Source organism: Hippopotamus amphibius, chromosome 6 (assembly GCF_030028045.1).
Source record: "Hippopotamus amphibius kiboko isolate mHipAmp2 chromosome 6, mHipAmp2.hap2, whole genome shotgun sequence".
Taxonomy (NCBI): Eukaryota; Metazoa; Chordata; class Mammalia; order Artiodactyla; family Hippopotamidae; genus Hippopotamus; species Hippopotamus amphibius.
The window spans coordinates 164920690-164946047 of record NC_080191.1 but is presented as its reverse complement, the minus strand read 5'-3'; the positions used below and the strand labels follow the sequence as shown (position 1 = coordinate 164946047).

At 36.5% G+C, this 25358-nt stretch overlaps 1 protein-coding gene across 1 annotated transcript; it reads right to left on the bottom strand.

Annotated features, from left to right (window-relative positions):
- Nucleotides 1-1767: 1767 nt before the first annotated feature.
- On the bottom strand, nt 1768-22444 carry CLDN16 (claudin 16). Its single transcript, XM_057739701.1, is given in 7 exon segments — nt 1768-3393; nt 4027-4218; nt 6376-6540; nt 10395-10497; nt 22122-22256; nt 22258-22335; nt 22337-22444. Coding segments are annotated over 7 exon segments (915 nt in total). The 3' UTR covers nt 1768-3259.
- Nucleotides 22445-25358: the final 2914 nt, after the last annotated feature.

The window sequence follows — 25358 nt, the reverse complement described above, 5'->3', positions numbered from 1 at the left end:
CCTCATAGAAATGAAACCTTTAAGGAGGGAAAAATTTATATCTCTAAAATCTAATTAGTTATTTAATTAATTTTACCCTGCCTTCCCCCAGAAGTATTTCAAGAGACATTTGAATATATAAAACATGGGAAAAAAGACAGCCTCTTCAATAAGTGGTGCTGGGAAAATTGGACAGCAACATGTAAAAGAATGAAATTAGAACACTTCCTAACACCATACACAAAAATAAACTCCAAATGGATTAAAGACCTACATATAAGGCAAGAACTATCAAACTCCTAGAGGAAAACATAGGCAGAACACTCTTTGACATACATCAAAGCAACATCCTTTTTGACCCACCTCCTAGAATCATGGAAATAAAATCAAGAATAAACGAATGGGACCTCATGAAACTTAAAAGCTTTTGCACAGCAAAAGAAACCATAAACAAGACTAAAAGGCAACCCTCAGAATGGGAAAAAATAATTGCCTATGAAACAACGGACAAAGGATTAACCTCCAAAATATACAAGCAGCTCATGCAGCTTCATACCAAAAAAGCAAATAACCCAATCCACAAATGGGCAGAAGACCTAAATAGACATTTCTCCAAAGAAGACATACAGATGGCCAACAAACACATGAAAAGATGCTCAACATCACTCATCATCAGAGAAATGCAAGTCAAAGCCACAATGAGGTATCACCTCACACCAATCAGAATGGCCATCATCACAAAGTCTGGAAACAACAAATGTTGGAGAGGGTGTGGAGAAAAGGGAACTCTCCTGCACTGTTGGTGGGACTGTAAGTTGGTACAGCCACTATGGAAAACAATTTGGAGGTTCCTTAAAAAACTACAAATAGAACTACCATATGATCCAGTCATCCCACTCCTGGGCATATACCCAAAGAAAACCATAATCCCAAAAGAAACTTGTACCATAATGTTTATTGCAGCACTCTTTACAATAGCCAGGACATGGAAGCAACCTAAATGCCCATCAACAAATGAATGGATACAGAAGATGTGGCATATATATACAATGGAATATTACTCAGCTATAAAAAGGGATGAGATGGAGCTATATGTAATGAGGTGGATAGAACTACAATCTGTCATACAGAGTGAAGTAAGTCAGAAAGAGAAAGACAAATATTGTATGCTAACTCACATATACGGAATCTAAAAATGGTACTGATGAACTCAGTGACAAGAACAGGGAAGCAGATACAGGGAATGGACTGGAGAACTTGAGGTATGGGAGGGGGCGGGGGGTGAAGGGGAAACTGAGAAGAAGCGAGAGAGTAGTACAGACATATATATACTACCAACTGTAAAATAGTCAGTGGGAAGTTGTTGTATAACAAAGGGAGTCCAACTCGAGGATGGAAGATGCCTTAGAGGACTGGGGCAGGGAGGGTGGGGGGGAATCGAGGGGGGGGCGTCAAGGAAGGGAGGGAATATGGGGATATGTGTATAAAAACAGTTGATTGAACCTGGTGTACCCCCCAAAAAAATAAAATAAAATAATAATAAAAAAAACAAACAAACAAACAAAAAAAAACATGACAGACAATATATCATAAAATAAATGTGGGAATAAAAAATTTAAAAGCCAAGATGGAGGAAAAAAAAAACAACACAAAATAAGTTTTAAAATGTTTAGAATATTACCCATATGATTAGTAAACATAATCTACAGTTAATTTTGTTAAATGTCAACTACACAGTTAATAACATTCATGAAATAACTGAATCAATTGCTCTTAATTCTAAGATTAGATTAGGAATTCTCCTTGAGATACCGGTCAGGAGATGCCGTGTGAAATCATTCTCAACAACATATGTACCGGCCTCCAGCATCTCATTTTCACATTATTTTTAGCTTTTTAAATTGGAAATGCTTCTTTTGGAGGCTTCAGAAATACTCTACTAAATTTTCTTTTTCCAAAGAACTAAGGGTTTTTTTTTTGTTTGTTTTTGTTTTTGTTTTTTACATTTTAGTTTGTGGCTTATTATATTTTTATTCCATACATCTGGTTACAAATCTAATTTTTTTTTCCGAAGAACTAAGCTTTAGTTCGGTTAATAGTCTGCAAAGTTACTGCATGGCTATTAATGCTATTCATGTGAGTTTCAAGGAATCAGAAAACCTGAGATTCAATTTTATAACTTAAAAGAACTCTATAATTTAAAAAATTGAACAACGGTTATATTATGGTTATGACTAAAATCCCATTAGCACTTATTCACTGATTTCTTTAAGTGTGTATATAATTCTCTTTTTTCAAAAAAGCACATATTTTGTGAGGAAAATTGATTTTTTCAATAGAGAATTGTGAGCCTTCATTGCTTTCAAGCAACAAATATTTGCTACATTGTACCATATGTCAGCCCTTTTGCTGGGTGTGAGGATCCACTGGTGACAGGACTCCCCAACCGGTGAATAATAATATGGTAACATTCTTAAAACACATTTGGAGGCCCAATCAATACTAAGTGAACTCCTTGGTTTAGCTATTAACTGCTGCAGCTTAATCTTTGACAATACATAGGCAAACTTGGAGTAGTGATAAAATAACACACAGGTCTCTAATAGTGTTAATGAGGAAGCAGGGCAGCACTGTCTCCGGTATCAATCCAGCATTTGCTTTTGACATTCAGAGCATGGAGGGCGACCTTTTTATCTTTGACCACCAGTGGCTGGTACATGAAGCTATTATTTTCTTTTTCGATTTTAACAGAATCAGAGCAATGGTAAGTTTTGATATACTGGTTTGAATTTGGAAGAATCGTCTTCTTCAAAGTTATCAAATCCAATCAGCTGAGAACACAAAAAATGAGCCAAAAGCCAGGGAAAGAGCTAAGAGCTTGTCAGTCCCTTGGAAGATGAGAATCTCTGGCCTCTTTTGAAAGTTGCTTTCTATTCTTAAAGTGTCAATTTATTTTAATATCACCATGTCACTATCTCTAGCAGCAGTGTAGAAATCACAACAAACATTTTTATATCCCAGCAACCTTATCTTAAAATACAGGGAAAGTGTGTGTGTGTGTGTGTGTATGTGAGAGAGGATAAAAGAATGTGGAAGAAAGTAAGAATAATTGAGAAGGAGAAGTGATAGGAGAATCAAACTTTTTGGTTAAGCTGAGCCATTAACTCAGTTGAACATGACGTCTAGATACCTGTTCCTGGATTGGGCCGCTATTTTATTAACTTGAACATATTGATTGATTAGTTAGACAATATATACACACAGGCTGATGCGTGTCACTTCACACCCTAGTGTCTACAGCATACATTTTGGCAGTCTGTGTCCGAGGGCCCACATATGACTGGGCCATGGAAACGGCTGTAGTTGAATAGGCTTTCCTCATGGAATAAGGATAGTTCCTCTCAGGTCCAACATCTGTTTGGAAGAGATAAACGTAGCAATACAAAAATAATTATGGCTGAGTAAACTTTGGGGGAAAATGTAATTTTATATAATTCTTCCTCAAAAGGGTCAAGAATATAAATATTCTAAGAAGGAATCATCTAAGAACCCTAGAAGAAAATCTAAGATTCTCAACCTGAAAGTTCCTTTTAGATTTAAAATTCAGCCAAGTAATTTCCCTTGTTTTCCTTAGTTTTTTTTCAGTGACATTTTTAGAAACCTACTAGTAACACATTACATTCTTTAACAACAAGTACATATGTGACTAGGCCCTCTGTCTACTTCTCTGCTCAACTCTAGATATAAATTTAGTCAATGGGGTGAAGTGAAATATAAGATTATGACATCAAAATAATCATTACATATTTGGATACTGGACACAGTTGTAGCTGTGGGTTTTTTTTTTCTTTTCAGCAAATATACCATTAACTAGATAGTAAGGTTCTAGTATTGCAAATCAGTTGTCCTTGAACAACGGAGATTTCTAACGGTTTTAGATAGGGATCAAGTTATCAACATTACTTTGGGCTGGTGAGATGTGTTTCCATCGGGTTGGGAGGAATGATACTGGAGGTGAAGAAGTGTGCCATTTTATTTTGTTCTTACCTTTGAGGAGGTATAAGCAGCATGTGAGGCCAGCACCAGTCAAGAAACAACCCAGAGACCCAGCCATTCCAAGCCAACAGGACCAACCAAATTTATATTGGATGCCAAGAAATATATTGTGAAAAATCAGAGAAGAACGTTCCATGTAAACATCAACAGCATACCACACAGAGCCAATGATTCCTGGGGCACCTGAAAGAAGTGAAAATTGCTAAAAATAATGCTAGCTTTTCCAAATTTAAATCCAAGGAGATTTAAGAGTATTCTATTGTATTATATTTAAGAGTATTCTGTGGCTCCCCTGACCGACCACCCAGACCCAAAACTGAAGGTATGTCAGCTACATAATCAGCACCGATGGAAACTATGTTTTTAAGGTCATTCATTTTTGTGATTTGGGGTTAAAAACAAATAACTGAAGTAGAAATTGAAAATTTATCTACCATTCCCACACAGTGTAAGAATAGACTAAGAAATTTTGCTCATTTTAAATAAAATTTAATCCTCACAGATTAGTCTTTATGAAAATTGGTTGTCTTGAAAGGATGCCACTAGAGTCCTCTTGAATGTATAAACTGCAAGTATAAAGTTCTTGTCAGGGCTTGGATGGAAGAAGAAAGGGTGGGGAGTTGTGGGACAAAACACTATATGAAAATGGTGTTTCTGAAATATGTAACCCCCAAGAAACTCTCACATTTTTTTTCTAGTAAGTCTGTGATTTCTATTTAAGTCACAATTTGATTGCAATTCTTTTCCCTGTTGTTCAATGCAAGAAGTTTAAGAAGGACCATACCATGAACAGATAGTAACCTTTAGATTATAGGGTATAAATTACCCACCTTTTTATAATACTGTGACCTATAGGTTTAGGATGAGAATTCTTTTTTTGAAACTTAGAAGCATATACACTATATGTATGGCAGACTAATTTCAATTGATGATTCCAAGGCTTGGGCCATCTCGGGCAATTTAATTTAGTCATCTCTTTAGCGATTCCTGTGGGGATTTTCTTCACTGACCGATTTTTCTTTAAATTTAGTTTTGCTAGTAGCCCCCACTCTCTACAGCTAGAGAAAGCCCACATGCAGCAACGAAGAACCAACGCAGTCAAAAATAAATAAATATAAATAGTAAAATATTTTAAAAATTTAGTTTTGTTGTTTTATAAAAAATGGAGATTATCTAGTGATATCTCAAAAACATTCTAGGACAAAATTGTATAGCATTAAATGACATTTAAACTTGTCAAATAAAACACATTGTTACATACAAAAGCTTTATATTATCAGTAGGCTAGAAATGGGAATGAATATCTTTAAAAGGAAAAAAAACACTAAATTCTTGTGACTCTTTAATACAATCTAAGAATCCTTAGGGCCTTGTGTGAAAATATCAGGGAGGCCCCATTCTTGACTATGTGATGGGTGAAACTTTCTGCTATGGGCTTACTCTGCCCACATTGGGATCTTTACAACAGTTAAGAGAAGATGTTATTGCTGAGGCTTCATGCTAATTTGGAAACCAAGAAAAAGAGACAGATTAAGCAACTTGCCTAAGGTCAGACATTATATATATTATATATATCTCTCCAAGCATTTACTAACTTTTTGCTGCCACCATAAAAGGAGATGATTTTCTCTCTGGAGGGTGGACTCATTGGTTTTCAGTCTTCCGACACTTTGATTTTTTTCATAGTGCACTTCCTCCCAGCTTGGTTTATGATTCATAAAAGACATGGTGATAGGGAAGACTGAATTGAATTTAAGACAGACCTCAGTAAAATATCAATTTTGCTGTTTCGCTAATAAACACCATATAAAGTGATTCTTGATTTATTATCAGTCATGCTTGGCTTATGTCTTCCGAACTCCATTTATTCACCTGCTTCTTAAGTGGAGATAACAGCACAATCTGCTTATTGCTACAGATATGATCATATGCCTTGGCACATGAGAAAAGTCTAACATAAGACTTGGTACGATTTAGTTCGTTGCGAAGAAGTATTGATGCAGGTGTGTACAGGCAAGGAGGTGGCGGCTTGGGGCTGATTCTAGGAATTTAACTTCGGAAATAATCACAATTTTTTTAATCTAAAGCTGTATATGACTTTTAAATAGTTAAAAATAGCTTGAGGACTTCAATAACCCCTGATCAGGGATATTAACCAAAGATTAATTATCTGACACCAAAACTAAGGAAAGCAGGGTTGTTGAATGTGCTTATTATTCCTTCAATCTAGAAAAGCAAGTCACATATGATCCTAAAATTAACTACTTCAGAACAGCACCCTTCCTTATCCCAAGACCTCAGTCGAGTATCTTTGTCCCTATCACTAGTCCAGACCAGTACCTGCTATTAGTAATGTGGTTCCAGCAACAAAGCAGATGCGGACTTTGATGTATGGCTCATCAGGGAGGAATTTCACGCAGTCAAGACCAAGGAGCAGGGTGATAAATCCAAATCCAGCTAGAATATCTGCAGTAATCATCAGGGCTCGAGTCACCACCAGCTTCACTAGAAGATCAGAGCAGATGGTTTCAGCACAGTCAAAGGAAGGAGACATGTTAACACACAGGGGTACCCCAAAAAACAGACAACACATACGTTAACACTTGCCCACTGAATAAAATCAGACTTTAAACGCGCATGAACTTGGAAATAAAAACCCTTAATTTTTTCATAAGATGCAAGAATATTATGAGACTACCGACATTATTATTTGTTTAGGCACTGCTTATTATAGCTTTGTTATCCTCCTAGCAAAATGCCTGGCTTATGGTGGGGACTAAATAACTATTTCCCTTTTTGCTTCCTGTTTTGGAATGAGTCTCATTCACAAGTATTAGCTGAATGCTGAATTGAAAGTAGAGTATTTCTTCTTCTGAAGATACCCAATAAATATTCAATAAATAAAGTTGTTTGAAGTTTCATTGAAAAAAATGTAAATAACTGGATGAAATTTGGTAAGGGAAGAACAAAATACTTCAAGAGGTCTCATGCCAGTTCAGGTGGAAGCCATCAGCAGATCTTTAGAAGGAGAAGGAGCTTCTGTTATTAAGTAAAAGACAATTTATATCTGGAAGCCAGATCATACTTTCTTTCATTCCTTCAGGTTGTGACCCTCCTTGGCCAACACTCTGCATTAACCGTTCAACCTTGCCTTGTCAACGGAGCATATTTTAAAGCTATTGCCAATGAGAACATATGGTAGAAAGTCCAAGAAATAGAAGATCAGGTAAATGGGAGGGGGATAGTAGCAGTCTTCTACAATGGAAGCATTATCAACTGTGAAAACCTCCTTAACTGAGTCCCAATGACACTAAATTAAAACTAGAATAATGTTGTCACAAATGGAGGGATAATTATCTGAAGTCAGAACTACTGCCATTTTAGCTGTTTACTGGAGAGGAGTAATAAAACTTATTCCTTTGGTACAGTACAGTAATTATGTTTTATTTTCATAGTGACTTGGGGTTTCCTTGTCTTGAAATAATTTTTCCCCAATGATGAGACCACTTTAGGGCCTAATTAGCTGAAGATCACTTTGTAAAAATGTGGCCAATTTTCTTCATTTCAAATAAGAAATATTTTTATAATCCATCTAAGAGAGGAAATCAATGTATAAAATCAGTTTCTACCTTATTAACAGCTGAATATTTAAGATCTCAAAATGTGGCATTCTTTATTTAAATGTAGGCTCAAATTTCAAATTTAGGCCAAATCTAAGATTCTTTTCTTTTTTTTCAAAATTGAGGAAAAAGAAAAATATGTAACTCATTAGGTGATATCAGTTTTTATATTTCAACAGATCTCCTTGATCCTCAAGTGATCTATACAAGTGGGCCTCCTATTGAGCATCCGAATCCAAGTGATCCCACACTTTGGAATGTCTCCTTTGGAATTTTCTCTCCACTTCTGGAACCTGGGGTCAACAGGGCTAGGACTGCCCTCTGGATGGGGTGCTCTGGCCTTCCCCTCTCTGACCCTTGCTCCCCTCCTCTCCACCCGCAAAGTGTGATTCAGATGCTCTGCGACACTCCAGGACTCATGCCTCTGGTGCCATCCAGGGGCCACATGGCTGGCCCAGTTCCAAGAGGGCAGCTCTGCAAACAGGTTGCTAATGCTGGCCTGCCAGGAATTTCCTTTTGGAGGCTGCCTGAGATTTGGCTGCCAGAATAATGTTAAATACTCTGATTTGGAGGGGAAGGGAAGGAATCAAATGAACAGTAACAACAGAGCCCTAAACAATGCATCTGGGTCTAAATACCCTAAGATACAAGGCAATGAGAAAGGTGATCTAATCGTAATTGTATCTAAGATATCAAAGATTGAAAATAAAATCCTACTCTCTTATAGGTAACATCCTAACTTAGAGGGTACAGTTATATTATTTTCTTAGAACACATTTTCATCTCTCTTGTCTTTAAGCACATGATAGAATTTTCAAAAGAATATTGAGAGATTTTAGGATATTATTTGAAAGTAATAGGTTAAAATATCAAAAGAAAAATGTGAGATAGTCTAGGCAAAAGATAAAGGATCATATTAAAATATAAACAGTGGCTTTTTCTACATAGCAGGCTTATGAATGATTTTATTTTCTTCTTGCATAAATGTACATTACATACAATATGTAAAAGTTTGAGAGATTTCATCTTTCTATTTTCTTCTCCACTCTAACCATAGCACTGTGTTTCTGGAATAGCCTACTGTCCACAGGAGCATAAATGTCCATTCCTATTGACCAAGTTGTGCTTCTCTGTAGATAGAACTAGGTTAGTGAAAGAAGAGAAAAAAGAGAAAAAAGTAAAAGGCCTTTTTCTGAAAAATGAAATAAAAGCTTTATGAATTATGTTAAAAAATGTTTCAAGCACTCAAATCCTAAATGGCAGAGAAAAGATATTTTTAGAGCATATCTCCTTTTAAGTGCTTTTCTCTGGACGGAAATAGCTGTCCAGGGGAAGAGTCACATTCTAAGGATTTACTTTTCATTTATCTTGAGAAAAGAAGTCGCCAAGTTGTACTCCTGCCCATCATTTGATTTGAAAGAAACTAAAACCAATTTGCTTTAGTAACTGCACCAATATTTCTTGGCACAATTTGATGTTTAAATTAAATAACTAACTAACAAACTAAATAAATAAATAAATAGTATGGAGAAGAGTTGAGAGAATCAGTAATAAGTTTTTCAATCTATGAAATCTCTTTATTCATAGAAACATGGGCCTTTTTAATACCTAATTATAATTTAAAGCTAAAGTTAGGGGAGATGAAGAACGTGGCTTTATTATTTCTGCTAATGATGTGTCACATTTTAATTTTTTTCATTCCCTGATCCCACAGTCTGTGTCTCTCTTTGCCTATCTGTCTCCCTATCTGTTTTTCTGTCTCTGTCTCTGCTCATCTCCATCTTCTCTCTTTCTTAGCAAATCATCCACTGAAATATTGTAAACTTTCTATGTGACCTAAGCCATAGCTAAAAGACATCTCTGAAATGCTTTCCGTCTAACCTGCCAATCCTAATCATAAAATCACTGCTCCTGAAGAATGCATTTCAATTTAAAAAGTGTTTATTATAAGCCTGCTGTGTGTAAGGCACTATAGCAGATACTTTGTGGGAGGGCAGAGCTGAATAAGATAGTATTTTTACCCTAAATGAATTTATAAGTACATGAAAAAAGAGAAACTATGCTAAAAATCTTTCAATTCACATTTCAGAAATAAACTATATATGTTTTTGGCTGTGATGCCCAGTATTTTTTTTTCAGATCTTTATTGGAGTATAATTGCTTTACATTGTTGTGCCAGTTTCTGCTGTACAACAAAGTGAATCAGCCGTATTTATACATATATCCCCATATCCCCTCCCACTTGAGCTTCCCTCCCACCCTCCCTATCCCTTCCCTCTAGGTCATCACCCATCATCAAGTTGATCTCCCTGTGTTATGCAGCAGCTTCGCACTAGCTAGCTGTTTTACATTTGGTAGCATATATATGTCAATGCTACTCTCTCACTTCATCTCAGCTTCCCCTTCCCCCACCGCCCTGTGTCCTCAAGTCCGTTCTCTACGTCTGCACATATACGCAATGGAATATCACTCAGCCATAAAAAGGAATGAAATGGAGTTATCTGTAGTGAAGTGGATAGACCTAGAGTCTGTCATACAGAGTGAAGTAAGCCAGAAAGAGAAAAACAAATACCGTATGCTCACGCATATATATGGGCAAGAATAAACTACATTTTCAATCAAAACATTTAAAACTGAACAGAGCCTTAACATAGAATAGCAGAAAGCAAAAGCACATAATGGAAACCTGAGTTCAGTCTCCTTTGGTCCTCCCTCCCACGATGCCCGAGGCTTACGTACAGGGGTGTTCAGCAAGTATAGAATCGTAGTCATCGCAGGTGCGAATCCCGTCAAAAGCATTTGTGACACACTCCCACCAGAGGCCTCGGCATTTTGTGCTCACCTAGATATTGCAGAAGATACCATGTGAAACAACTCAGGCAGACACACTTCAATTCACTTTGATCAAAGGAAGAACGTGGCTGTTGTGAGTTTGATAGCAAAGTACAAATGGTTGCAGGCATGATCAGAATTTCATTTATAACAAACACAATGCATTTTAGAGGATTTTCCCTTAAGCACTAACAGTTAAAGACTTTCCTTACCAGGAAGTAAAATCACTTCCTGATTTGGGAGTGGGGGGAAATAAAGCTTGCCTAAAATGGATTAAATCAGAATTAAACGTATGCAAGTGCCTATGGCTGGTTCCATCATTGAGTCAATTTAACATGGAGACACTTTCTTTCAATCCCTATGCTGACATTTACTCACCAAAAAAAAAAAAAAAAAAAAAATCAACATAACAATAGGTGATACCTGTTGACAACTTGAGTCTATTAGGAATGTACATTAATTTTTCTTCATCATGAACAGTGAGTTCCATGAGGAAGCAGGTTATTATATATGAGGTTCATAAATTTAAAATAATGGTTAAAGAAAGTTATACATAAAGACAACAATAAATGAAATACAAAGGCCAAGCGACTTCTTCCTTGCTCCACTGATGGACTGTAAATGTTTAAACTATGATATGAATGTAAACAACCTGAACATTAATTTCATACAACCTGACAGTTGTAAACCACGTTTACTTAGAAATGCTGTACAGATGATTCTAAACATCCACTTAGAGCTTAAAGGTACCAGTGTCCTGAGACTTCTCATAATTTACGAGCTACAAGTCAAAATAGATCTCCTAGAATTATAAACATGTCAACAGGAAATGTTTGCAAGTATTCTTGATAGGGCTCATGCATATGGAACAGAACTAATACGATTGCTTATTCTGATTCGATTACAGATTCACATTACTTTGGTGATCTGGGAATAGTTTAGTAAGATTTAACCAACAATGATCTTGGAAAATGAAAACTTAAAAATTTTCCTTAAAAAAGAAAGAATAAATAACAGAGCAGAGTGGGAAAAGAAATGGGAGGTTGTAGTTGGTGTGGAGCGGAAAGGAAGGAACATGGAACATTTTGCTTTGCAAGAGAAAATTATATCAGAGAATAATTGAGCTATGAAACTCTCTGCCCCATGTTCTGCTTTGAAGTTGGGCACCAAATAAAACTTTACTGCTGGCTACTCCACCACAGTTTGGAATGTTGTGCTTCTATTTTCACTTTGTATGTAAAATGTATAGAATTGTTAATAATTAATAATTCTGTATTGAGTCTATAGTTTGAAGCAGTTACTATACTATTTAAGTATATTATTACCCCACTTATTAATTAAAAGTTACTGTGAGATATTATGATTGTTTTCCATTTTACAAATAAGGAAAATGAGGCACAGGAAAGTTAAGTGCTAACTCCAGAAAGTGTAGTGAAATGGAGGACGTGGGATTCAAACACCGCAGTCTGTGTACACTCTTAAACATTGCAGTCTACTTAAAACCTATTTTTTTTTAAATTCCAAATTTATTTCAGGTGAAAGTACCCCAGAATTGGAAATTGGAAGATAGCTTTGGGTGAAGTAGTAAGCCTTAACTTTAATCTTATCCTATGGCCACTATTCTACAAAACCTCACTTTGGCTTACTCTTCCTAAGGTTAACTCTAGCAGTGATGTTTTAGAATTTTGGAATATTATCTGACCCGAGGCACTGTAGAAACCAAAATTTTAATAAAGAAAATCCATCTTGTGAAACCTAACATGTCAATTTCTAAAGAAGGATGTGAACATCTAAATTTACATACACATGAAATTTAAGCTATAACTGAAAAAACACAGACTAAATTGACACTCTTATTAGCTGTGTTGCATCCTCGGGCAAGACCTTACCTTTTCTGAGCCTCAACCTGTTTATCTCTATAAAAGAGCTAAGGCTAGGGTGACTATAAGATTTAAAAGTTACAAACACACACAACATCAATGATTTGCTCAATAAATAATATTAGTAAAGTACTTCAACAGCGTAATTACCTGAGTAGTGACTAAGTTCAGCATTACTAACTAACCATATGAAAATGAAGAAAGGTAGATGTAATGGATAGAATGGCAGCCCCCCCAAAAAGACATGCCCATGTTCTAATCCCCAGAACCTGTGAATGCAGTCTTATTTGGAAAAAGGGACTTTGCATCTGTAGTTAAATTAAAGGTTTTGAGATAAGGAGATCATCTTGGATTACCAAGCTGGGCCCTAAATCTAATGACAAGTGTCCCTATAAGAAAAGATACGCAGAGGAGAGACAGATAGAAGAGGAGGCAACATGACCACAGAGGCAGACATTGGAGTGATGTGGCCTCATGTCACGGAATGCCGATGTCACCAGAAGCTGCAAGAGGCAAGGAATGCACTCTCCTCTAGAACCTTCAGATACAGGGTAGCCCTGCCAACACTTTGATTTCAAGCTTCTGGCCTTCAGAACTGTTAAGAGAATAAATTTGTCTTGTGTTAAGCCACCAAATTGCAGTAATGTGTTATGGCAGCCCTAGGAAATGCACACAGTAGAGATGATTTGTACGGAACTATTATCCCACAACAGAAAACAAGCCTTCCCATAGCCTATTACCTTTCAATCTCTCAGTTAACAGGAGCACACTGAATCCAGTTCATTCCAACCTGAGCTAGGTTATGTGGACCTGAAGTCACTACTCTATGATCAGAGAGTGACGATCCTCAATTTCCTGCTGTCTAACTCAGCCACTAAAAAAAACTAATAAACCTCCTAAGGTTATTCAGAAAATGAGCTGAGATATATATGTGAGGATACTTATTTTAAGCTAAAAAGAGTATTTTTTTTCTTGCTAAAATAATCCAGTAGTGGTGTCATTTTCAAGGCTATTGATCATTTACCTGCAACGACCGTATTTAGAAAAGCAATGAGCTCATTAAAGGAAACAAGGAATCCAATTTCATTAGGTATTAATGCTCAGGGGTACAATATTAGATTGCTTGATATTCACACTCAGTTAAGGTATGTGAGAATAGTGGCTGTAATTCACTACACTTCTGTGTTAATATAGCACTTACTGGAGACACCCTTAAAGGTGCCTTTGTGCACAAAAGACAAGGTTAGAAGACTGTACGTTATTTATCACACTTAGGAAAGCCCTCCTGGCCTATAATTCAGAGTCTTCACTTACCTGCCTGTTGTACAATGGCTTATTAAGAACTCTTTAAAACAAGCAAATCTATGTTCTTTAAAATTTTACGACAAGGTTCTTAAAAAGCAGATTGACACAAAATATTATGGCTAACCTTTCTTATAGAGCAAAAATGCAAAATGTTAACTAATAATTTTATCTCACAGGGTTGTCCAAAAGAGATGATTTCAAATTTAAGCTTTCTCCTCTTAACATACAATTCATATATTAATAAACAATATATAAAGTAATACTCGAGACATTTTCATATCATTTCAGTGAATATCTGTTGATCCTGAAGTGAGGAGAAGATTATATCCTATGTGAGAAGTCAGTTTATCCAAGGTGTGGCAATAAAAGTGCAAGTCACAAACATGAGGCCGGCATAAATTTCTTAATATTAATTACTTGCCAACAGTAAAACATAGAGATTTTACAGAAGAGTCCAGATTATTGCCTTCCCTTGGAAACTTGATCAGTCTGGTCACCTGGACTCCCTGGTCCCATGTAGCAACAATTAGCAGGATCTGAATGGCTCTTCAAATTTCTAACTCTCATTTAAATCTGACCTCAGAGATATTTCTTCTTCCATGAGGTTTTCCCAGTGTCTCCAGCTGGAGTTAATCTCTTCTTGGATCCCACAGTAATTTGTCCATATTTCTACAGCATTTACAATATTGCATTATCTTTTCATGTGCATTTATGTGCATCTGTCTCCCAAGCTTTTCAAACTGTGTTCATTGAATGTCTGTCATGTGTCAATCAACAGCTAACTAAGTGCTAGAGATACAGCAATGACCAACACAGACATGACACCTTGCTTGGAGGAGCTTACTCCTTCTCAGTATATAACAGATGCTCAATAGATGTTCACCTGAGGGACAATATCTCAACTTTTTAGTCCATATACATTAACTCTCATTTCATCTTTGACATAGAAAATGGTTACTGACATACTGTACACACAATTGATGTTTAATATGTCCTTTCGACTTGACTGAATAGAGTGGAACTAAATCCAGGAGTCTAACGACTATTACTGAGACCAGATGGTTTATGCTGATTTGGTGTCAGCCTGGCTCTGGAAGGTGTTTACCACAGTGGTGAGGATGAACAGGACACCACACAGAAAAAGCTTCAAGAAACTAGATTGATGGTCTCTCTTCCCAGGTTGTAACGGCATAAATTAATTCCGTAATCCTGGGATGTCTTATTCGGGTCTCTTTAGCAGTTTCCCATTAAGCCTTCTCTATCCTAGTCTTTGCCAATTTCCCTTTTTTTAGCACTCTGAAAACATTTACAGGCAGCAACACAATTTTGCCTGCCTTGTCTTATTTATTGCAGTTTTGAGTGTGTCTGTCTTGGCTCCATATATTGTATATATCTTTTGAGAGGCAGAGAAACTTAAAAATACTTTAATTAATAGGCATTTTTTTCTCCTCCAGTTACATCTGAGAAATATATGTAAGTATTTATAGTAATTATACACAGCAGGCTTAGTAAATATTTTTTCTTGGTTGACCACTACCAAACAAGATTTTTCTTTGTCACTATGAATTACATTGTAAATGCATATGCATTGGGATTTGTGTGTCAATATAATACATATAGGAAGAATAATCATTAGTCAAAACAAATATGGGATGTCATGAAGATATATTCTTTTAAAAACCACCTTGCATGTGCATAAAATAGAAACTTATAGTTTTCACACCAATTTACCATCCTTATCCTAGTGTACTTTAACATTGAAGAGGCAATTTACTTGTTTCCAGTACTTACCTGAATATATTTGTTAGGATGCAAAAGTTGTAATAATACTATGGTAAATAACATTTTACCACTAAAACATGAAACATTTTCACTTTGAACAAAAAAGGCATTTGAATTTTTCTATACTAGAGTTCTGAACTTTTAATTTTTACGTTTTCTTTTCTTTTTCTTACTATCCCAGGGCCTAAAAGAACTCAAGGCAGATATTTAGAAGGATGAGAAAGCAAGATTGGAATAAATTTAATAGATGCCAACTTTCCTTTCTACTCCACTTCTGTACCATGAGTTTATTTGCTTGCTTAGCTGTGAAGCATTGGTTAAAGGTATAAATGGCAAGAATAGAAGAATGCAAACTTAGTAGGTAAAATATAATGTTAGTGGCCTTCATGGTGATATTACCAAATTTACATGTATGGACTACATAAATACTTCAATTTTAATATTTATATTTGTCATACATTTAATTATTTTAGAAGGTTTTTCTTATGAAATTATGGTATCATAACTTTGCAGTGATTACTGCCCAGTGACAGAGATCCCAATTTATGTTGAGTGAATTGTTACAAAATATTAATTTCCTTTTCTCTCTCGTTTCCTTCATTTCTTTTCCTCTTTGAAGCACCAGGCAGAAAAGCTATATTTTCTAGGTGGGAATACGCTCTTCACCAACTTTATTATACATCTCAGGGGTTTGGCTCTTTATTCCTATCTGATTAAAAACAGAGACCAAATCCATATCTTGAAAAAAATTAAATTGCAGCAAGATGCAAGCTCTTGCCTAAGAAAAAGTGATAGTCTTTCTACACAGATACTTCTTTAGTGTTCATTGTGAGATTTCCAAATATCACTTCACATTAAATTTCATTCATTTATTCATTCCTTTAGTAAGTATGTCAAGTATCACAATAGGACCCATTCAGTTCATATTAACAAATGCATCCTGGCTTCCCATTATGTGAAAAGGGGTGTGAGGAGCTGTAGAAAATCATGAGGCAAATTAAAGAATATTTGTAGACTCAAAGTCTAATGAAGGAGTCTGAAATCAGTTGGAAAGAGAAACTAGTATATAAATAATCAGAGTGCATGCTAGCTTATAATATTTTCAATATTTACTTTATGTCTGAAAGAATTGTAGCATCATTAATGCAAATAGAAATCCTAGGGGAGAACCTGGTTATGAAGATAAAATAAATCCAAATGTGGATTACCTTTCATTTGAGGTAATAAAATTTTAATCATAACTCTGCTTGGTATATGGCAGAATCTCAGTAAGTGATTAACAAAAGTTGAACTGAAAAATGAAACTTGTGAAACGTTTTTTTTTTCTGATAATTGAGAGACCAGTAACTTTGTGAAGAACCTACTTTTCTATCTCACTGTGGATAATGGATTATGTATTTTATGGTATAATTAACATATTAATGTTATTAATTCATAATGTATTTACTTCTTAAATGTATTTAATAGATAACATGCTATTTTGTCTCTATTTTCTGTTTTATTCCCCTGGTTAGACAGAAAGGGAACAGTCATAAGTGTAAAACTGGAAAAACCAAAAGTTCAGAGAAGTAAACAAAATTTGTCCAAGAGAATCAATAGAGGAAATAGGAACAGAACTTACATTATACAAAATGTCATCTCCTCCTCCAGAACAAAAACAAAACAATAAACTGCAAATAGACGATAATATATCTAATGTTTATTGACTGATTTGTATTTGCCTGGTACTGTGGTAAACACTTTAGATACACAGGCTCATTTAATCCTCACAAAACACTTACCATGTGCATATTGATATCCTCCCTTTATAGAAGAGGAAATGTGGTTTTACAGCAGCTTAAATGTCTGTCTAAATTCACACAGCTACTGCCTGGCAGGGTGGGATTTAATTTCAGGTCCCTGTAACATCAAATCCAACCTGTAAACATACACACTATAAATCATTACATTCCTGGCCCCTTTAAGGTGCTGTGCAACGACCTAAGTAAGAAAAAAGTATGGCATGGTCCAGGGATATTGCTCTTTAATGACTTCTCTTTAGAGACTAATTTTCCTCCATTTAAGCTCCAGGTGAGTGGCTCCATCCTTCCTTCAATTACCCGAAAATGGTAAAGTGGATTTTAAATTTTACTTCTCCTTCTCCATCAGCCTTCTTTCCCCACATGCAATCAATTATCAATCCCATCCATTAGAGTTCCTTAGTTTCCCATACCTTCACGTCTTTTTTAAAAACTTTTATTGCAGTAGTTGATTTACGTTGTGTTAGTTTCAGGTGCACAGCAAAGTGAATCAGTTATACATATACATATATCCACTCTTTTCAGATTGTTTTCCAATTGGCCATCACAGAGTATTGAGTAGAGTTCCCTGTGCCGTACAGTAGGTTCCTATTAGTTATCTACTTTACATATAGTAGTGTGTATATGGCAATCCCCATCTCCCAATTTATCCCTCCCCCCACTTATCTCCTGGTAACCAAAAGTTTGTTTTCTATATCTGTGACTCTTCTTCTGTTTTGTAAATAAGTTCATTTGTACCCTTTTTAATGCTTGCTGCTACACTAGTTCAGACCTGTTCTATGGGAAAAGCTTCCTAGTTGGTCTCCCTAAATTCATTTTACCCTTTCTAATCATTCCCCACATTAATCAGAATGATTGCTCTTTCTAAAACACACATTTATATTTGCTTACAGTGAACCACCCTTGTCTATGGTATAAGATTCATATTTTACATGAACACAAGCCCTTGATGATCCAGCCCCTATATTCTCCTCCCTACACTGGAAACTCTTTCCCATATGTCCAAAGCGGTAAACACTCTCATACCTAGATCTCTGCCCATATCCTGTCCTGTGCTTGCAATACTCTCTACCTTTTATGCCCCCCTCACCTGTTCTTCAAGTCCAGTTTGGATACTTCTCCTGGGTAGCCTTCATTGATTATTCATGATTGAGTGAGCTGGCCACTTGGAGTTTTCTGTAATCATAGCAATCATATCATACTGTGTCTATCAGTTTACGTGTCTGTCTCCCCCAATATGCTGGGAGAAATCTAAGGAAGATCCAAGTCTCATTCTCCTTCATAACCTGTTCCCACCACAGTATAGGTAGACAGCAGGTGTAAAAGAGCATGTGTGGAATGAAAGATGGTAGAAAGAAAAGAAAAAAAAAGGGGGAGTACAAAAGGGAGGGATAAAGAGATAAAGGAGAAGGGTGGGGGGAGAAAAAGAAGAAGAAAAGATAAGTAGAGCATAGAAGACTTTTTAAAAAAGGAGGAAAAGAGAGAAGGGAAGAAGGAAGGGAGATGAGGGAGAAAAAGAAAGAGGAAGGAGGGAGGGAGAAAGGAAGAAAGGAGAGGATTAAAAAAAGTAAGGAAGGAAGGAGAGTGGGAAACAGGAAGAAAGAGCATAAGAAGTTACAGAAAAAATGAAGACTATACACACTAGATTTCCTAGTGGAAATTTCTAGGGAGACTCTAGAATGCTGTCAGCCCTCCAGAGGCTCGCCATCTTTCTGAAAGACATAGTCATGTCTCTAGACATAGTCGTAGTCAAGGAGCTCTGATGTTTAAGAGTGTAAGACTAAAAAGAACCCTAATACAACTGAGTTCAACTTCATTTTTCAATTGAGGAAACTGAGCCAACGATACAAGCTGTAACTTGCTCAGTAGAAGACGGCTAAGATGTGAACACAGGCTGGGATAATCTCAAAACCCAAGGACGCGTCACATATCAGTCTGCCCTGAGACACACGTGAATCAGGAATGACAGGAGCAGTATGGTAGCTCAAGATCCCTGCTCCCCAACTTGGGGCTGTGCATAATGCCACCCCATGTGCTATTTCTTTTTCCTAATGTTTTTATTGATTTATTTCTCTAATTTGTATTTTATATTGAAGTATAGTTGATTAATAATGTTGTGTTAGTTTCAGGTATACAGCAACATGATTCAATTATACATATATATGTATCCATTCTTTTTCTTAATGCAAAGAACTTGCCTCTTCAGGACAGGCATAAATGAGACACAATACTATTTTGTAGTATTTTGAGTTTTCTCTAGTAAGGCAAGAGGATATTTGAGCTCTTTTTGCCTCGTGCTCCCTGTTACTCACCTTTATTCTGCACTTTTGCTATTTGTCCTCTCTTGGAAGATCTCTCCTGCCATATCTACCTTTTGAAATCCTCTGCATCTTTTTGAGGCTTTGTTCAAATGTCTTTTCCTCCCTGAGGCCTGATTCAATGTCCCTGACAGGAAATAGTCATTCTGTCTTCTTTGCTCCAACGGAACTTTGTTCATTTCTTTCTCAAATATGAATTGGCCTATGCCCTTTATTATAGTTTCATGCGTATCTTTGTTCCTCACTAAATGTACACTCATGAAAGTCAGGACCCCCTCTTGCTGTATCTTTGCCTCCCCTTGTAGGATTAGCACAGCACCTTTTAAATGACATACATTTCATGTTTGTTGTGTTGAGTTGAACTTTAAAGTCCATTTTCCAACTCTGATGCTTACATCTCCATAAAAGATTAACAAAGCTAAAAATTCATTATATTACCTTTTGTTTAAATTTTCTATGGGTGTGCTTTTTTTTTTTCTTTCAAAAAAACACTTCTACTGTGTCAACTTTTGTCCAACATTTGTTTAAAGTGAGCTGGTTAATATGTACTGACAACGATATACACACGAGGAAGAAAGCAAAGAGACAAAACAGTAAAACTGAGTCAGTGAATATCACACCTTGACATTTATGTATAATATTATGACTTTATATGCTGGCCAACTGGAGGAGTAATTATGAGAACTCCCTGCCCCTTTAAAAATATTGACAAATAAAGAGATTGTTGGAGAGAAGGGGGCCTCATTTGCTAAAGGGTTCTTCTGTCAATGGGGAGGCTTCTTGGGGAATATTTATTGCAATACATCTCCAGTATGGGAAACATAAAAGAAGCTAAAGAATGACTAGCTGTAGTCCAAGGTTAGCAAGGATTTACTCGAGGCAAATAAACCGGACGGTTCATTCCATTCATTTTCACTAGGCGTGATCTCACACAGAGCAGATGGCAGATTGGTTGGATGTACTGAGATGAAAGCAAGAAGGCACTTTAAATGCCAGCACTCCCAATCTCTCTCAGCAAGATCTGACCCTTTCTAAACCTTCATTTCTTATCAAATGAAGTTAGCAGTTCCATCAGCTTAAGGGGAAAGATTTTCAAATTGTTTTGGCAAATGTTTTAAGAATGCTTTTAGATGAGATTTTGCATATTTTTAAGAACCAGAACTTTAAGTGTGTTCAAGTCCAGCATATTTTTGTATTTATCACCTACTACTGGTAGTTCATATTCTAGCAGGCTAATGGCAATATACCATGTCTATCTGCACTTATTCTGATTACTGTTCAAAGGACAGTTTGTTTTTTCGTTCACCACTTATGTGCATGGCCAGACAATGCACCACTGGCCTAATATATCGCAGACATGCTTTATAGTATTTCAATTCTATCACAATTTTCAGAAGTATAATTTTCTAGTGCTAAAGAAGTACCTAAAACTCTATTGGTTTTGAAACGCCATGTAGGAGTCAGAGGAAATTTAAAAGCAAGAAAAAAATAAAACACAAAAATAATACACAGAAAAATAAAAGATTATTACTTTCCATTTGAAACTCCAACTTGGGAGTTTAATAAATGAAATTAGGAGAAGAAAAAATTTCCCTCAGGTATCTTTCTTAAACTTCATAAAGGTATAGCATTTGTTAGAGTAAATTGTTCCATTCAGGATGTATGTAGGGGAACATAGTGAGTTGCTATATATTCTTTGAGTTCCTGATATATTGTTTCCTTTTCTTACCTACACTTTTTGAAACCTTTCAAACGAATACATGCTGAGTCTGAAGAATTGATTTTTACTTAGTTTTACCACTCTCAGAACCCTATAGCTACAGAAAATAATTCTAAATTTCAAAATTACTTCTTTCAGAGCTTCTCCAGTGAGAAAAACTAAAATTTCAAATATTAAACACTCACTCATCTCTTACATGAACAGGAGGTTCCCAAGAGCAACTCATTTTTAAAAGAGGCTTTCTTAAATCCATATCTGTCCCCTGTACTTTGGGACACACTGGAAAGACTCAATTTCTTGCAGAATGTTTTCTCCTACTCGGAAACTCTTTAAAATGACAATTTTCCATTGCACAGTAAGTGGGTAGGTTTTATATGACTTGAGTTTGATCACTTGATCAACTTTTAGATGATCACTTTAAGAAAGTCAATCATACTACTCTTGATGCTGTCTTCAAGATTAGCAATTTTCTTTTTTATGAGAAAGGATGTTACTGGAATGTTATTCACTTTGATATGTGCAGCAATGAAAGAGGTGTATTTCTGGAAAGCTTATGTAATTATGTTTGTGTGAATTTACCTTTATGAAAAAAGAGGGCTTATTCAGTTACATCATCTGTAAAATGGAATAACAACAATACCTACCTCCTAGATGAGCTGTGAGGATTAAATAAGCTAATGATGTAAAGACTCTGTAAGTCGTATGTAAGAAGCAAGTCCAACCATGTTGGCTATTATTACTAACTTAGTCCTAGTGAATGTCATGGGACAGTGGGCTTAGAGAAAAGCTGGACAGGCTTGGGTCAGTAAAAGAAGCTGCTGACTTCTTACCTCCAGGGAGTCATCTGCATTCACCATCCAACAGTCTGTCCAGGTGGCCACAACCAAGAACCCAGTAGAGAAAAATGCAAAAAAACAGGCGACATACTGAAAAAGATCCCTCATCTTAGTGAGCAGCCTGTCTGCAAGGAACACAGGGGCAGCTGCCAGCCCCAGGCCCATGCAGGTAGTGGGGATGCTGTCAGTCTTCTGGTACCTGGGGATGTTGAAAATACTGGTCTTTTCCTTGTCCTTACTCCCCACTGCAGGTGTCTGAAGCTGCCGTAAGAGCAATGCCAACAGGCTGTAACCCACAGAGGGGTCCTGGAGGTCATTATCTGCAGCAAGCAGCCTCCAATCAGAAGCCAGGTCAGTGAAAGGACGGAGTAGGTTTTGGGTGGGGGAGAAAAGGAGCCCTGGTAATGTTTTCTGCTCAGACCGTGCACTGCTGTGAGATGATGGTCACCAGAGGCACACGCCAGTGCCAAGATGGAGAGAAGGAAGAAGGGTCACACCACATGCTGACGCCAGTAAACTGATCTTTCTCAGGCCCTCCGGGGAAAGTGAGCTATTCTCCCCCCCCTCCTCAGTAAGGGGGCTACATGGTTGACTGAACGCTATTTTATTATTAGGACTATTTTAATATTCACTTACTGCCTTAGACAGACAGGCCACCAGTGAAACTATGCTAACAAGGGTTTGCTCAAGGGAGTTTGCATTCCAAAGTGTTGGGCAGAACAGCCCATAAAGGGTTTCCAAGCACCTGGGCCCCAGGTAAAGCCATGGCTCCTAACCTTTCAACATCATTCAGTGGGAAATAGTGCATGCATTTTAATCCAGACAGCTCTGGGTATATATCCTTGCTCTGAAGCTTATAGGTTGAAGGCACTCGGGCTGCAGTTTCTGTAAAATGGGGATATTAATACAAATAGACATCATGAAATGTTCGGGAAAATAAAACCATATTGTGTGTGTAATTCGTTTAGAATAGCGTCTGACAAAAAAGAAAGATAGCTAAATGGTAAATACTAACATGACCAAGAATTCTCTATATGATTACTTCCCCCCATGAACCAACGTTTGAAAATATGTCTGAAAAGAAACTGTTTATGCTAGAATAAAAGGATTTTTTTTTTTTTAAGTTTGTGATATAGCAGGGGCAACTTGAGTTTTACTTACACCCGAATGGGTAGCCTTATTGAGCATAAATATTCTGTAACAAGTAGTATTTAAGAAATAGTTAAAAGAGCATACACACCCTCATTTAATCATCATCGGATAGGCCTCTCTACACTAAAATACAGATTTTCAGTGACAATAAAAATATTTACATTGTTCTTAAAGCAAGAGAGGGAATGAGAAAGGCAGGGAGAGAGAGAAAGAGATTGAGAGAGAGAGAAAGATGAACAAGGGAAAGGAATTAAAAATAGGTCATTATTCTGGGAAGAATCAGCTACTAAGATAGTTATTTTAGTGACAGTTCAGGAAGGGATTACTTTTTTCCACTTAATAATGATTTGGTCACAATGTTTAGGGTAAAAGGCTAAAATCAGTATTGATACAACATCTTTCAAGTACATATCAAAATAATAAACTTTTGTGACTAAAATTTGTTGTCTTCTAACTTTAATTGATTTGTGTTCAAAAGTACAAACTGTAAATATAAATGTAAAAGCTTTTGTAAAACCATATGTGGAATATGTCTAATTACTGCCAAGAATAAGCATATATAGTTATCAGTAGTTATCATTAGTTTGTGAACTGCATTACAACTGGTTTTAATTTTATTTATTTTATTTGACTTATTTCACTTAACAATTGGGGAAAAGAACACTTATTTTTTAAAGTGCTTATTCAAAGAATGGAATTACCTGTGGTCTAAGGCAGCTACAATGCACACATGCCGCTTCAGTGAGTCACAAGTGAATCTGTCCCTGTGCCCTAAAATCTAAAATGCTCATGCTCTGTTGATCTGGGAGAGGAAACCAATTCCAAAAGCACATGCCCATTACAGCAAAAGTCCTGGACTTGGCTGCTAGCTTGCCACCCAGGGACCTTCCACAATGCACTTTTCCTGCTAACAGTGTACCCCAGGGCAATGGTTCTTAAACTTGAGTGCACACTGGAATCTCCAAAGCCTCTTGTTATAAATGCAGACCTGGGAGCTCTGCCCGCAGGGATTTGGATTCAGGGAATTGGGAATGGAAGCCAAGGGTTCACATTTTGTAAATGTCTTGTGTAAAGTTCTGATTCTGAGCCAGATGGCCACACTTTGAGAGACTAAGAAGAAAAGAAAAATCAGCATTAAAACCATCATATTACTTTACAGAGTCATATATTATAGGTCATGGACAAAGCTGTGGGAAGGGGGGATACCAGAATTACATCTTTGGTACCAAGTCTTCCCTAACTAGTACCATAGCAGGTCCCAAATCCAAATACCAGAACTTAATGGAGAAGATGAAGTAAGGGGGAAAAAACACTGAACACCATGCGTGCACTATGCATGCAGACATACACAAGTACACATATATCTCTGGAAATCAGAGATTCCTTCGCAAGGAATCTGTACCTTAACTTACTTCATTCCCCAAATTGTACTGGACTTTGTATGTGGTTAAGGATTGAGAGACTATTAATGTGACTATAGAAGTCTTCCTGAATCAAAGCATAGTACTTTTAGAGAATAATGTAAGACAAACATGCTTAAAGGTCCATTTCTGTGGGTGTGGTCATATTATAATAGGAGATGCAAGAAAGAAGAGCCATGCAGACTAACTGCTGAGTAAGAAGGACTCCACGCATAGGGCATGAGTGTACGTCAAAGGAGGAGACAAATGTGCTGGGAGCTGTGAGGACAGAGGTGCATGTGCAGAATAAACCATTCATGAGTCTAGAAAACGAACTTATGGTTACCAAAGGGGACAGAAGGACGGAGGAAGAGAGAAACAGCAGTCTGGGATTAGCATATACACACGAATATATATAAAATAGGTAAACAAAAGGACCTACTGTATAGCACAGGGAACTATACTCAGTATCTTGTAATAAGTAGGATGGAAAGGAATCTGAGAAAAGGATTTATATCATGTATGTGTGTATATGTATATGTGTGTGTATGCATGTAACTGAATCACTTTGCTGTACACTTGAAGCTAACACAATGTTGTAAATTACCTATACTTTAATAAAATAGAAAAAAACATTCATGAGTCTGTACAATTAAGTCAATTCTTTCTGCCCAAGCTC